Consider the following 15,844-nt stretch of genomic DNA (forward strand, 5'->3'; position numbering starts at 1 on the left):
TTTGCTTTATGGAGAATAAAACGAAATGAAAACCACCAGTCCACCACATAAGAGCTTTCATGCCTAACGACACAATCACACAAGCGAGTGAAAAAAAAATCACAACTAAGCAGAGCAACTTTTTTGTTAAATTTGATGTTGCATTGACAATACTGTATCGAAGAAAATGCTTCACAAAAATGCGTGACTCCATTTCAACGTAAAGAAATGTAGACTACTAGGTTTCACCCAAATAGGCTACAACAAAAAATCTCTCACGGTTTCATAACAGCAGGCAGACAATGGTCGTAAAAAGAATGAGATCAACATAGAGATTTGCCTTAATGTTAAACAACAAGCATTTCCGGACGGGAGTTTCAAGTCCTGTGATGGGGCGTACATAAAGGTCTTTCAGTTTGAAAAACTCTCTCTGAGAACAAACCCAGTCAGAAAAATCAATCCTTTTTTGCATTTGCGTCTGCAGATGTTGAATCAATGTAGAAAAAAAGGACTGATTTGCTGGCTGGGTGAAATTTTACGATACAGTTATACAAGAAATCGCGTTTTTACGTTCATACAACGTGTTTTGATGGTATGGCTCACAGTTGTGGATGCCAGTTGCATATTCGTAAAGTCAAGGCCATAACATCATTTAAAGTCAGGATCGATTGAAAAGAGATTCAGTTCATCTTGTAATTGCCTTTGCATATACGAAAAGATGGGAGCTCCATTCAATTTTGCCTCACAATGAACAATGCGAGGCCAGTCATTAAACGGCCATGGCCAGTCTTTTCAACACTGATTCAACCTTTGCGGCGTTGACTCAATGCCAAAAATAAAACTTATTTACTGGCCAGGTAACAACAAATGTGCTAAGTGGCGAGTCACAAAAATAAAACGTGCTTACAGCCAGGAGATAGATCACCAAGTCGAAAAAATAACAGCACAAGTTGTAGGTCTACATCTTTCAAACGTGAATAACGAACTTCACAGTATTGACTACCTACTTCATGTAGATTTTAGGACTGCTGAAATATCATGTGACGCCATTTATCTTTCTTCTCATCTCCAACAAGCTTTGTATAGGAACATCCTTTTTTCGAGGCACAATGCCGACCCCCTAGTTGGAGAAACGTTAGAAAAAATCTGCAACACCATTGGTTTGAAAAAATTGGGGATGCCAGGATTTTTATAAACTCGTTAAAGAGCAACTGCTTTTGTGTGCGAGGCAAGTAATGAAAATGTGCGCGGTAAGAAGATTTTCAGAAACTTTTTCTATAAATTTAACTACGTAGTCCAATTTCGCAATAGATTTAACTAGAAGGCTTCAGTACACCTGGCAAAGTACAATGGCAGCATCGAGTGTGCAGGCCAATGCTTTAAAGTTTAAAACAACAGAACAGGGCACCACGAATAAAAGAAAAACAACACATTCAACTTATGAGTGATTTGGTCGCAAGGAAAGAGTTTAATCAAAAACAAAACAACACAAAAAGAAAACACAAGCCTATATCGAAGAGTCAAAATCTTTATGGCGATAGGCCAGAAGCGTAACACTGAACGATAGATAGAAATAATTTCAGAAAATTTGCAGAAAAAGATCTGTTCGACTTTAAAACACACCCAAAAGTTGAAGTGAACTTTTTTAAGAAAAAGTGCTAAATACAACTTTCTCGCCTGTCTTGGTCGTGCATCTACTGTAAAGTTAAAGCAAAAAAAAGAGAGATCAAAGAAAGGGTTGCAATATGGCTCCATTCAAAACAGGCCATTTCCTATGATGGTTGCAGATGTCAAACCGCGATCAATCGAAATAAAAAAAAACATTTCCTATGAAGACATCAGAGCTTGATTGTCATCAGCTTCTGAGATGATTTTTCGTGACATTTGACTCTCTCTCCTTGTAAAAGAGGATGTAGACTGCTGCAGCGTCCTTGGATGATGGCTCATGAGCCGAGACATTCTCGTCGTTGTAAAGGTGCCATTTCCCATTGTCCGGATGCTTGCAGCATGACGTGTAGTGTCCGGAATATACTCCTGGAAAATATATTTCCAATGAATATTAGCATCCCAGAAAGCAAAAATGGAATGCAGACGTTGAATCAATGTAAATATAAAAACGGGTTTTGCTGTCTGGGATATGTCAACTACTCAAGTTGCCATTTTTACGTCGGCTTAACGCCGCTAGACATTAAATCGATGTAAAAATGGGAACGTTTGCTGATTAAGATGTTGTAGTAGGATTTTAGTGTTATTGTGTTGTAAAGTCCAGAGGATTTTGACGTGTCTGAAGTCGTATGTTTTCAACTCAATGAATGAATTTCAACGTTGAAATAACTTCATCAGTATCTAAATTTGGTAAAAATTGCACATTGGTATGTGTTCGTTTAAAGTAACCGACGTTGCAGCGACGCAAAGCATACACCGGTTTCCTCAAGTCCATCAACTTACCGCCGTAGTGAGAAACACAAGAATTCAAATCGTAAAGCTTCGAATGGATCGCTTCTGTACCGGCAATGGGTCCTGGTCGAAACCCTTCAACTGGAAACATAACCTGGAAACGACAGAGATCAATTTCAATTGCTGGTGTGGTGGTGGACGCTAACCCAGACACCAAAATCAGTCGTTTTTTACATTGGTTTAGACGTTGAATCAATGTAAAAAAAAAATGACGGATTTTGGTGTCTGGGAATGTAACCGAATAAGTAGCATATTGTATAATGCCAGATTTGTCTATTTTACAAAAGTTGTGTAGAGTTAGTGGAAAAGGTACGTTTTGCTTCATCTTGTAGTATTTTACCAAAAGCATCGTCCTGTAAAAGGTGAAAACTTTTATTCGAAATCATATACTTGAGTACAATTGAAATTGGGGATAATCGCATGTAACTTGGGAAATGTTGGAATGGTTTTGGAAAAATTCATTAATAAGCATCTGGCAACTCTGACTGGTGTGTCAACCTGTCAAAGGCAAGACAAAAAGTGTGATTTTCGATGTTAATCATCTGACTTCAAGCAAATGTGATCGAAAACTTATCTTACTACGCGGAGTTTCAACCTTAAAATACGTTTGTATGAAAGAAAAAACCGTGTGAGCTGTATTTTCGACTTTAAAAGTGAGCACGAATGCAAATGTACATGTTTGAACCTCACTAAGAAAACACACAGTCAAAGTAGTCATGGTACATACCTCATCATCAACCTTGACAGCGGTCTTGCTGTGGTAGAGGAAGCGCTTTATGTAGACGATGAGAGTGCTCGGCCACTTACAAATCCGCAGCCGCTTCTCAGCGATCTGGTGACATTCGCACGACGGGCAGTACCAGGGGTTCCTGCTGTCCAGAATCTGTGGGAATTTGATTGAATCGTTGAGAAAATATGTCCTCCTGAGCATCCGTTCCTCAGCGAGAAGTAAGCAAAAAGTTGTGTTTTTACGTCAGGTGACGTTGAAACGATGTAAAAAGAGCTACTTTTTCAAGCTGGTAATATTGTGAAAAGTATGCATTCTTCTACGGTATTGGACAGCACAATAACACTTTTTACATATGATTTGTTGATAATAATCGTTTGGTTACAATACGGACATTAGAAAGTTAACTAAATGAAAAAACTAATTAAATCAACTTACCATGCCCGAACTTCGAACACGTAAAAAATTCTGAACCAAACAGCAGCAAAAAGTTAACTTTGCTGTCGATTTGTCTAATTGGCGTACAATTGAAAATTTATCTATAGCCACAGCTTTGTAGCAGGGATGGAGCTGGTATACGAACTGACCTCATTCTTAGTGAAGGAGTTCAAACACATTTCCAAAGTGACACACGTTTCGGCTTCTTCTGGCTCATTAAAAGAAGCTTCGTGTACAGTTCGCTGCGTCGCAACCGCAAGTGGAAATCTGCATGGAAGACGACATGATTAAGAAAGAAACCGTTGCAACAAATGCCATCATCGCCATTTTTTCGTATCCCAGGAAAACAAACCCACCCACTGTTTCGTAATTTTGCATCATAGTACTCGGTTCAACCCATGCTATTATTAAGCAAGTTGATCAGCTGTGTAGCCTGGTAGTGAGAGTCCCTGGCGAGATATATAACGACCTGCTTGAGGGTGGGTGTGAACATTTGATTTCTCGCCTTCCCATCCACTTAACTTAAATGTTTAAACCACCCGGCATCAAATCGGATACGACAAAATAAATTGAACCTGCTTGTGTTTGGTCTCCCTTGCAGCCTTTCCGCTTACAAAATCACAAACCTTACAAGCTTTGAAAAATGAAGACAAGCAAAGCAACGATGCTACAACGTTATTTTTTCCTCCAACTTTTCACCCCGTTGTCCTCAACGTTCAACACCAAGCACATAACATGCGTACAAACACAAACAAAATGTCGAAACCGGAAAGTTCTTTATCGAAACCTCTTTTGTCCGAAGATGGCTCAAATTATCTGAAAACGAAGCTAAGCAAAATTTGCTCGCATTCGCTCATCGCGAGAGCAGATCAAATCAAACTATTCATAAAAAGCTCCGTCCAAGATACATCTCCCCGCCTCACCTCACACATAAGTTGTCTCCTGGTTGCAACGTGACGTCATCGTCGTCCTGGGATACCATGAAGCAACCCGTGCACTTCGACGTGACGTCACAACGAGAACATGTGGCGCCATCAAGCGTCGTAAACGTGAGTTGATAATCAGAATGTTCCAAAAGGGAAGAAGGGATAAACTGAAACGATATTTCAAACCATTAAATTAAAACAGAAAAGTCGGGCATCATTCAATCACTTGAATAGCCCCATGTGTTTTGAAAATCTACAATACAGTTGTACCAACAGCAACAAATATAAACTGCGTCGTTGAAACAGATTTCTAAATGAGGCCTGCAATAGAGACCTAGAATTGTGACCGCTGGAACTACTTGATCTTTTCAAACACTGGCTGCGCAGAAACTTTCAGTAAAATCCATTTAGAAAAAACAATTATGCGAGAGTTGAAGCAAAACCATCACAGCAATTTGGATACTGCTACCAGTGACGCAAAGAATCCTTGGCAGTCACTACAGAAACACGGCAATTCAGATCAATTCAGTAGGCCATAGCTCTAAGAAGGGTCGTAGGCATTTCCCTCTAGAGCAGCGTACTGTTCATACATGAGAAATCAAGGACTGTAGTCAAAGTAGCGCCACTCCGCAATCGACCCCGTGCCTTTAAATGTCTTTGCCAAAGAGACAGCCAAATGCTGTGAGCGATGTCGAACCGGCGGTCTTTCGAACGTTGAACAATGGCTCTCACCGCTCGGCTATGCAGCCGACACAACAGGGCTATTACGTTCCTCTAAAACTAAACACCATAATCTCACATGCCGATGTTCTGAACCGAATCAAACTACCTGGCGAACGTAACCGTGTAATCGATTCCCGGGCAGTGTTGTCGATGTGCGCAGCACGCGGGCTGGGGCAACGAACTCGCTGTCCTTGCTTTGATGGACGAAGCTCAGGGATACCACCACGTCTCTGTTGCACAAACACAGGTTAACAGAAGCAAGCATGAAATGTATGAAGGAAACAGTTTGAGCAATTTACAACTTCACAACGGCAAACAGTATCCCGTATGCACGCTGAGTTAACAACATACGACTCTGTATGAGAAGCAGACTGTCTTATTGAATATGGTCTGTAAAACTGTTTGATAAGCACTAGGTTCAGAAAAATCAATTTGTTAGATAAGTCAGTCATATTTAGTGGATTTTAATTCAAAGATTTACATCAGGTTCCATTGAATAGCGAATGAGTTGAGCACGTGGGCCATACCGATTAAGTTCAAAATGAAAGCAATTATGCTTTAGACGACAAACAAATAAAAAAATAGCTGTTATCACAAGAAAGTGGCAAATATACTCAGCATGAGCAAATCAAACGGGCAAGCGCAAAACAACAATCAATGTTTAACTTTTTGTACGCTGTTCGGTGAGCGAAGAAGATCAAATAAATAAGATCTTCCAATCAACTTACCGATTTTGATTCGAGCTGGCTAGTTGTACGAAGTCGGTGGCAGGCGAACACTTGCTGTGGCACATGGGGCATGTGAAGCTGTCAATGCCATAATGCTGAGTGGAGGTCTGCAAGAGAAACAAACGTCAAACAACATTACATTGTAAACAAGCATGATATGCACTGACAAAGCTACACTTGACACTTGAATTTACTAGTTTATTGTGGTACACTCTGCTTTTTGGTTGGATTATTTTTTATCGCATTCTTTTGGATCGTTGATAAATTGAAAGAAAATTTTTAATGAAAAGTTCAATGACCGAGTTTTATTTTGAAAGGTTACATTGTGCGTTTTTTTCTTCATATTCCAATATTCAAGTTCCTACATACACGTACCTCTACTACTCATACCGAACATTGCATTTTTTGCTAAATTTTCCGTTCATTGGTGTGCTTGGGCTCCGCTTACTGTAACTGGTGTTTTCTGTTTCGTCTCATTCATGTTAAAGATGAGAAATAACTTAAATAAATCAAGAATCAACAGAGGTTTGGCCATGCACTGGCCAAGAACAACGGCAACTGACCTGCAGGCAAGCTTGGCATATGAGGATGGAGCAGGCGTCGGTGGCGTGTCTTAGTAGTTCAGGATCTGATAAGTCTTCGAGGCAAATGCAGCAGCTGTTCCAAGAACTTTTCGCTTCATCTGCTGTGATACGTTGGTTTGAGAAAAGTATCTACATTGAGTCAGCTTGCTCAGTCATGGAACCAACTGCTCTCAACCTGGCACGCCATGTCTTGCAAAAACGCAACGCCGTGCTCTTGCTGGGATTTGAACCAAGAGCCGTAAGATTGTCGGTCAAATGCCTTCACCACTCTGTCAAGCAGTCGACGAAAAATACTCCAGAGGTTGTGGGAACCCGCACGAATCCAAGAATACAACAGGAGAGGATTCATGCACTAATGCACCAAAACGTGTTTCCCGGCAGTTAAGTGAAGCAAGAATGGACAGCGATAGACACGTGTTTCGAGTATGTATAAAGTGACGAGATCAATTTCGTACTATAAACGGAACGGAATCAGTATAGTGTCAGATATGACGTGTTTTAATCAGAAGAATTTGGAATACATGTCTCAGTTGTCTCACCTTGGTGCATTTTTTCTTCGGAAACTTCGTTTAAATATTCAATCGCTTGCAGCTCTCGAGTAGTCGTGTTTACGCTCTTCAACATAATAGTGTGGTCCTGCGTTGTAAAGACAGTGTGTGCAAAATGTTTATGACCTACAAGGATGCTACTCTTGATTATGATGTGTGAAGCAATAAACAAAAGCTGAAACAAGACAAAAATAACCTACTAATAAAGCTGAAATAAGACAGAAAGATTTCATCATTCAACCAGTGCAGGATTAGTAACGTTTTTGTTTCAAAGTTGTATGGTACTTTACTTACCAACACTTTTAGTATACTGCGGTCTTTCACTTCACAGAAGCAGAAGGTAGACAAATCAACAACCGCGTTATCTTCTATCAACTTTGCCGCCAGTGCATCCCGCAGATCTTGCACACGGCCGACTTTCGGGGCATAAACGAAATGCTGCGTGGGCGTCCCGACTAACGGGACGAGACGAATCGCTAGAAAACACGAAACGAAAGTGGCGGTGTGCGTCATTATGTTTGCAGTCGTAGAATGTAAATTATTCACTGACGTTTCGAAAATTCTGACAATTATTTCGTACCCTCGATCGCATTTTTTTGCTTTAGTTTATAAAAATCTATGGGATGAGCGGGATGAAATTGCAGTTATTGCATAAAATAAAAAGTCCTGATGAATGACTAAACTTTTTACTTTCCGATACCTTCAAAGACACGATTTCACGCCATATGACATAAACCGTCATGTATCGACGTCATACTTGAACTTACTGAAAGAACGCTGCAATGCGTGAGGGATTGGAACAGACAAGTACATGAATGGCTCGTATATCGTTGATTTATGGGAACACTTGCAGCACACGACCGTGCTTTCCAATTGCCCCTGCAGGTTGTCCACAATTATCTGGTAGGTGTAAAGGAGAGTTCAGCGTCAATTGAAAAGAATGTAATGAATATAAACATAATCAATGGAAGTCAATGTTATACGTCATAGCTACAAGATATTAAAGGGAAAGTAGCATTGAAGAGAGTGCGCTATAATAAGCTAGTATCTTCAGCTAGTACCTATCTTCATTGTAAAGAAATTTTATCTAATTAATGACACTATTAAATTACGCTTGGGTTTTCCAAAGCACAGGAAGATGACGATAAAAACATTAAAAACAAGTTTAATGAAAAAATATTTTGTAAGGACGAGTATCTAGAATGGGTGAACTCACCGATTTATTTTGAGAGGTGTAGTCAAGCCACATTTTATCCGCAACTGATGTGCTAGTGTCGAAGGAACCGCCACAAATGTCTCCCCTAAGAAGAAAAATAAACATTGAAAAAATGAACATGTATCAGCTCTCAGCCCTCGGGAAACGCAAAACATGCACAACTATGGAGCTAGTTTCTATGTTACCACAACAATTAGTTTAAAAAACCTGTCCAGTGTCCACGGCCAACTCTCAATACCATTATTGTAGACGTGGCAAAGTGCTACAAGAACGTAGCCCCAGCCAGCAAATAAGTCCTTTTTACATTGATTTAACGTCTGTAGACGTTGAATCAATGTAAAAAAAGAACTGATTTGCAGGCTAGGGAGGAACCTGATGTTGCTGGCATGGTCCTGTGGGTCCTCGTTGATGTTCATCAGTTCGGGAGACATCCGCTTCAAGCAGGCTCCTCTGTCTTCGCTCAGTTCATTGTTGAGTTTGTCACCAGGTGGGTCTATCAATGCAATCGTTTGCAATTGTGCTGGTCTAATATTTTAAAATGCTTCAGGATATCAAACATCAGAAGACATTGAATTAATAAAAATGTTAGAGCGATAAAACTATGGGAAGTTTATCATAAAAACTTGCCTTTATGAACCATTAAAGAACTTTTTGGATTACGTTTACATTGTATAGCTTTGGTAGAGAGGTACTTTTTAAAAACCATAGACAGACAATCGATAACAACTTAATAACATTGAATTGCATAATTCAAAATTAATACAGAAATGAAATAGATACATAATTTCGAACGTTTTCGGCAAAACTTTCTGCCCTCTTCAGGAAAATATCTTAATTCATCTAAACAAAACAATTATTCGTGAAATGTTAATAATAAATGACTGAAATTCAATAAAACTGCACTGACCTGCGTACAAGCAACAACTGACGAACAAACACAAAAGGTGGTAGCAATCTGTCATAATTATGCGGGAGTGTGGTCATGAGACGAGATAGTGAGCGGACAACATAACATAAAATAAACGTAAGCTAATACAAATTCAACAAAAAAGATGCCCCTCCAGCGAATAATTGTTTGTTGAGCCTGGGGTTGTGCTGCTTTATTTGGAGTGCCTCATGAATTTTAGTTTCAAACTCCGATTGACAGTTGCGAATTATTGTAGTATTGTATTGAATTACATTGTAGTGAAGATCACTTCACGCTGTTGACACAGCTAAGAAACATGCACTTTTTACATAGTTTCAACATCGTCAAATGTTGAAATGATGTAAAAAAGCAAATTTTTGTGGCTAGGATAAACTCGTGAGGTCAACGTTATGAAACAAAATGATCATGACGTAAAAGAACATCACGAACCTTTGTCTTCAACAGCTTTCAGTTGACCAGAAGCGTCACCTTGGGAAAGACAACTAAATGTGTCGTTGGAACAGGTTAAAATGTCGCCTTTTTCCTCTTCAAAGTTTTGCTTTGTGAACGAAACTGAGCCACACTCATCCTGGTTCAGAGAGAATATCTTTTTTGGTATAAACGGATCCGAGTTGAGGTTTTCAAACAGAACTTTGGCGTCCGACAAATCTTGCTCGAAGCGCAGAAGTTGCGATGATTCGGCGTCGATCTTTTTTGACACGTCATCGCTGAATTTGCCCGACATGAGATTCTGCACAGACGAGTCGAGAACTGCAGCGCTAAAGACGGACATGTCCTCATTCTGAAGCATGGCCCCTTTAACAAGGCTAGAATCGTTTAGCAACTTGAGGTCCCCTTCTGCAGCGCCACCGAGCAAATGGGATTTTTCGTCCAAGCCTTTAAAAGCAGAAACATAAATGTTTTTCCGCAGTCAGTGTAATGTGTAGATAAAGTACAGAAACTATTTTCTCCGCTACATAGTTCAGCTAAAAACTATTTCAATGCATCGTCAGATCTACATTAGGGCATACCTCAAAAATTGCAAAACAACTTAAAACATAAGTTTATTTTCTGTAAAAATTATTTCATGAACCAGAATATTCTCCCTGTTCAAAGACAAGCACCCACCATGACGCTTGATGTCGGCGATGACATTCGTCTGTTTGCAGTTTGGTTCTTTTAGTTGTCGGAGTTTCAAATCTTTTATTTGATCAACGAAATGTGCTCTGAAACCAATTGCTATCAATTTAAAACCACTTTGCAAGGAACTGTAAAGTGTAAACAACTCATTTATTCTGCGTTAAACCGTCACAGTCATTGCCGCACAACACGACATGGGTTGTAGCACACCGTCACATTCGTTGCCGTACAACATCAAAACGTCACATCCGTTATCGCACAAGGTCAACTCATTACACGAGGCTTCGTTGTGTCTTAGCCGTTATCAGCTCACCACAAAGTGAGGATATCACCTGCTTATCAGGCTGAGTGACAACAAGTCCTAAACGCTATAAGTCTCGATTTTTGCAAAGACCATTCATGGCAAACCGTACCCTTCTGCAGACTTGTGTCTCTGTCTTGGCTGGTTATTCATTTCAATATCGTTGTCAAGCACATCAGAGTTGAGACGAGGTCCGGTTTGAGGAAACTTGTTGCTATGATCGGTCGTGATTTCCTCGTCACATTCTGTGTCGGTGTTCAGCACATTGACATTGGCCGTCTTTTTTTCTTTGCCTGAAGGAAAAAATATGTTGAAAATATTCAGTTGTTTATGTTGCTTGCAGATAAAAGCACGAAAGTACAGTTGTCGTGTCAAGCTTATGAATGATGATTGAAGATTTAGAGAGCAGTAAAAGCAAAGAAGGCAATCTTCGGGGCCACTGAACATTTTGAAGCTTGGTGCGAAGCGTCTAGCCAGGACATAGCCACGTGCTTTCGCCGGGTTCCGAACTAACGTCCTTTCGGTCGTCGGTCGGCCACACACCCTCACCAGTCGCCACTTGATCACGCAGCCAATAGATGAGGTACACGCATCACTTAGGGGATGCGAAACCTATTCTCAGGGATTATGTGGCCATGCTAAATTATAATTATTAAAGTTAGTTGCAAAATAATGTAAAAAGCTGCGCTAGTACAAAATTCTAACCTTTTATGTTGTAGAATGTACAACATAACTACTATGTTTCAGTCATTCTAGGAGGTGGTGCATGAAATGGTTGGTGATTTTAAGGTGGTGTCAGCAAGGAAAAAGATTAAAATCCACTGCATTAAGGCGTCTACACCAAATTCCAAGCCAGCCGGCAAAAGTTAGCTTTTTCACGTCGTTTCAGCATCACCAGTGTCATGTGTGATATTTTAAAAACAAAAACTTCCCATGAGATTAATGATTCACCATGTTCTGGTCGCGGTTGGCTCGCCTGCCTGTATTTATCAACGCAGTAATGTGATAGGTCAGTGATCATCCAGCTACATATACGTTACATGACGATTGTTTTTAATTATTAGGTAATGGAACATTACAAGTCTTAAAATTCACGTGTGACAGTGCCATGAACTGAATGATAAACGGTAATATACTCGGCCTGTCGCTTATCTTGAAACAAATATGTACGGGCACCGGGCAGTGAGAAATATAAGTAGTGATAAAATGGAAGACACCAATCAGGTACAATCTTGCAAAACGACACACATCATTGGCTCAGCTTCTCGTGACGTCAAGATTCATAGAGACTGACGGTGACCTTAACCTGGTGACGTAACTAACGTGACGTGCAAACGTAACGTGGCGTGTAAACGGAGCACGTCTTTTAGGTGCAAACAGTTAGGCGCCTGCCAAATAGGTGTGCACACTGTGGCGTCAGGATATTTAGGTGGGCGCACTGTGGCGCACGGTCGTTTAGGTGCTATTCCCAGTAAAGTCTATTTCATTAGGTGCTTAATGGAAATACTGCAGACCGCGGCGTATGCAAGATTTTCTCGAAAGCATTCGAAATGCTTTTCGCATCGAAACGAATTAAAAAAACGCCCATCTGCTAATTATAACCAGCAATTTATGTATAAGATTGGCCTACTACACTCAGATGGCTTTGACGATCTTTGTTAGTTTGCAACAGCACGGTTACTCATTTACATATACTTTGTATTTGTCACAAACAAAATGATAAAAGATTCTTGAACAAAGGAATTTGAACGATGAGTGTAATTTGACACGCAGAATAGCACCTAAATGACCAGGTGCCACAGTGCTCCGCACCTAAATATCCTGACGTCACAATGCGCGCACCTATTTGGCAGGCACTTAACTGTTTGCACCTAAAAGGCGTAGACCCACGTGTAAATAGTCTGGGTTGTTTCCTATGTATAAAAAAGTATTATAAAAACATTTGAGAAATCAATGGACTAACCTATAAATGAGGTGAGAGTTAGATAATGGTTGTTGATAGTAGAGGAATCGATTCTCTTGTTGTTTGGAGTGTTGTTGTCCACATTGCTTCCGGCTCGCTTCCGCTTTGAACTGTTGATGTTGGTTTCAAATTTAATTCAACAATTTTTATTCGAACTCAGTACATGCAACTATTTGTTCGCATACCGTGATGGCAGTCTGATACAAAAGAAAGGTTTGACAAAGCTGTGAATGTTGTTAAAGAAAATTTACTGGTTTGTGATGATGTAACAGTGCAGAACAAGCAATACTTCACTGATAATTATTGAGGTCAAAATCCAACAATTAATGGATGTCCTGCCAGTGCCACCAGCCAAAGCATGGGCGCATGGTTACACAAAACGTACGTGCACGGACAAGGTTAAGCAATGAAAGAAATAATAAATTGTTTCTCAGGGCAATGTGACAACAGGCCTTCTAGAGCAAATTAGAGATTTGTCTGTGCAATACTAATTTTCGGGGCAAAAATTACGTTAAAAATATTATCATTTTAAAAACAAACAGAGTTTCACCGATAAATAATTAAAGAAAAACGAAAAACCAATGTTCACAAATGTCCTTTTCAATCTATTGCTTTAGAAAACAGTTTTACATTTTTCTCTATAACATCAAGGATCACTTTCATATTAAAAGCAAAACAATTTTTCCTCCAGTCAAACATCTGGATAAATGTAAAGAACCGTGCATGGATGTCCAAGCCTGGAGCAGGCATGGCATAAAAATAATTGTTAAAGAATTTAGCACAGAGGACATCTTTTGCACACACTGTGACTATTTTTTTGCGAAATAAAACACTTATTACACACTGCAATGATTTCACACCGTTTGGACTTACTTTTTTTCTTCGGACGGCGATATCCCAGTGCTGACATTATTTGCTGAACATTGTTGTTCAAGTTTCAATTCTTGATGCAAGGATGCAAGAAAGAGAGCAAGAAACTCCTGTCCATCATGCTGTTAAAAATAAAACATTTCCATGGGCTAAATTTTCTACACAGCCAATTGAGACCTGAAATGTTCCTGAGGTTTGCTGTTTCATTTCGTTGCTGTATTATAAGTAGGTCGTAGGTGCTTGGAAACAATTGTTAAAGGAGCAATGGAGTTTGTCTAATTGCCAAGAAACCAAAGTTTTAATTACTACTTAGAATTGAAAATTTTATAATCAAAATTATTTGTTATTTACACTCCAATGAATGCGCACTGCCACGCGCAATTTTTTCATACACTCACGCATGACGCTCTCACGTAAACGTTCCGATACAAAACAGCGTGAAATTCTCGTATTGTTCTTGGATTGGCTTTGAATTCCAAAGCACGCTTGGGATCCACAAACAAAACAAAGAACAAAAGTAGGCTACCTCACCCAGATAGCAAAGGTTGTCATTCTGAATTGTTTTAACTCCAGCAGACGTTAAAACGATGGAAAATGGCAAATTTTGTTACCGATCACTACTCCGCCACTGAGCTGGTACGTTGTAGATTCAAGATTTCGATAAGATTTTGCAATGTATCATAGAAAAATAGGACACAAAGCACGTGGTCAATTATGTTGTAAGAGAATTCTTTTGAACATCAGAATGGCGCAACTGTAATGAGAACATCTAAAAAACGTTCGGCAATTGCAATGATAGAAACACAAACCTGCCCACAACCATCAAATTGCGTGTGAGTTACTCCAATTGCTTTTTTGAACTTCCTTGGTACAATTAATGTCCACTGACCACTCCAGTACTTGCTGCAGAGATCGGCAAATTCTTGAAGCAAATCGTCTTCTTTAGATCTAGAAACAGCACAACTAGATATATCAAAGTGAGCCCGAATGACCAAATAAAGCAACACAGTTTTACATTAATTCAACGTTACTGTCACCCCTTGAGACAAAACATTAAACAAAACGAGTTATTATTTCATTTTCTGCTAAACTAGTGCTGAAAAATTGAATTCAATAATTAAATCCAATCATTTGTAAAGAAGGCGCCGTGCGGACAAGCGCCAAACCTTTTATAGCTGCATGAGAACTGTTCCCTCAAATCTGCATCGTGCAGTAAGCACTGGAGAGTGCTGTTCATGTAACAGGTATTTCCTAAATTGTACAGACCGCACACCCCAGATTGGGAATCAGTGGAAGGGACATCTAAAGAGTAAATATCAATAGAACATAAATTGCTCAAGCTTGCATTTAAACAAAGATCAAGACTGTGTAAACAACAAATTTTCCAATCAGACAAAAAAGAGATTCAATTTTTTTTTACTGGAAAGCAAAATTTGTGAACTACATTTTAGATAATGCAAATAGATTTTTATAAATGCCAGCATTTCAGTAAAAAAAAAACATTCAATTACCTGTAACCTATCAAAAACAAAACTAAAAGCCTTTAATCTTTACCAACAAATCTTACCAAAAGCATCTGCTTAATTTTAAACCGGTTTAGAAGTGGGCACATCTGCCTTTCATTGAGTCATTCTTTCCTGTTCATTTACCTATACCATTTAGCATGACTCAGTTTGACAAAGGATGCATTGCTGAATACTGAATAATGACTTGAATTACCTTGAGCTATAAAAGGCTCCACTTCCATTGAAGGCAGCTGAACCGGTCCGATGAATGTGGTATCGTCACATGTAGAAGAGCAAGGATTGTTAAAATCCAAATCATTATCGTCAGGTTCTTTTGATGAGCATGGCTGTTCCTGCATACAGAATATATAACAACGTTTAGTCCTTTCTGGAACACTAACACACGAAGGCTGTTAATTAGTGACACGATGCAACACATTTCTGCATATACATAACATGACAAAAAAAATCTTTCATCACAGTCATTCATGGTTTCAAGAAGTTAAATGCTTGCACAAGACACAGCATCTACACTAGGGTGGCTGTTAAAATTGAGTTTTTGAATTTTGCTTGGGACACCCTTTCAAATGGTGAGGTTGTCAGAAAAAATAACTCCTGCATTTTTTTTTAAATTTAAAGTTGATTTAGGGGTGGCCCTCCCCCCCTAAAGTTCTGTGCCCTCCCTCAAAATACCAAATCTGCATATCTCAAAAACCACTTGAGCTAGAGATACGGTTTTTGTGTTAAAAGATGCAGTAAATAAACATGGTTTTTAATCTGCTTTCTGAACATTGAATGCATTTATCTTAAGTAGAAAAGCAGTTATTTAGAA

At 39.3% G+C, this 15,844-nt stretch overlaps 1 protein-coding gene across 2 annotated transcripts; it reads right to left on the bottom strand.

Moving 5' to 3' along the window:
* Nucleotides 1-110: 110 nt before the first annotated feature.
* Nucleotides 111-15,254, bottom strand: LOC145780798 (ubiquitin carboxyl-terminal hydrolase 11-like). 2 transcript variants are annotated; one of them, XM_082592438.1, is made up of 21 exons: nt 15,227-15,254; nt 14,674-14,809; nt 14,317-14,455; nt 13,511-13,629; nt 12,638-12,747; nt 10,787-10,967; nt 10,362-10,459; nt 9,684-10,130; nt 8,699-8,819; nt 8,327-8,411; nt 7,878-8,010; nt 7,405-7,586; nt 7,102-7,198; nt 6,542-6,660; nt 5,979-6,085; nt 5,357-5,480; nt 4,525-4,694; nt 3,751-3,868; nt 3,164-3,319; nt 2,428-2,530; nt 111-2,013 (listed from the first exon to the last, which is right to left on the bottom strand). In XM_082592438.1, the coding sequence occupies exons 1-21, from the start codon at nt 15,252-15,254 to the stop codon at nt 1,835-1,837; spliced, it is 2,952 nt and encodes a 983-aa protein (XP_082448564.1). In that variant the 3' UTR covers nt 111-1,834. The 2 variants fall into 2 exon arrangements, with proteins under 2 accessions (XP_082448564.1, XP_082448565.1); XM_082592439.1 differs by lacking the exon at nt 15,227-15,254 and having other exon boundaries at nt 6,542-6,663; nt 14,674-14,985.
* Nucleotides 15,255-15,844: the final 590 nt, after the last annotated feature.

This window comes from Aplidium turbinatum, chromosome 12 (assembly GCF_918807975.1).
Source record: "Aplidium turbinatum chromosome 12, kaAplTurb1.1, whole genome shotgun sequence".
Taxonomy (NCBI): domain Eukaryota; kingdom Metazoa; phylum Chordata; class Ascidiacea; order Aplousobranchia; family Polyclinidae; genus Aplidium; species Aplidium turbinatum.

Bases quoted from the DNA above. Each gene is read 5' to 3' on its own strand.
- LOC145780798 (XM_082592438.1), bottom strand. From the start codon at position 15,254: ATGGAAGTGGAGCCTTTTATAGCTCAAG. The intron at 12,748-13,510 runs GTAAGTCCAAAC...CAACATCAACAG, and splicing joins TCGCCGTCCGAAGAAAAAAA to TTCAAAGCGGAAGCGAGCCG. The intron at 7,587-7,877 runs GTAAGTTCAAGT...CGTGTTTTCTAG, and splicing joins CGCATTGCAGCGTTCTTTCA to CGATTCGTCTCGTCCCGTTA.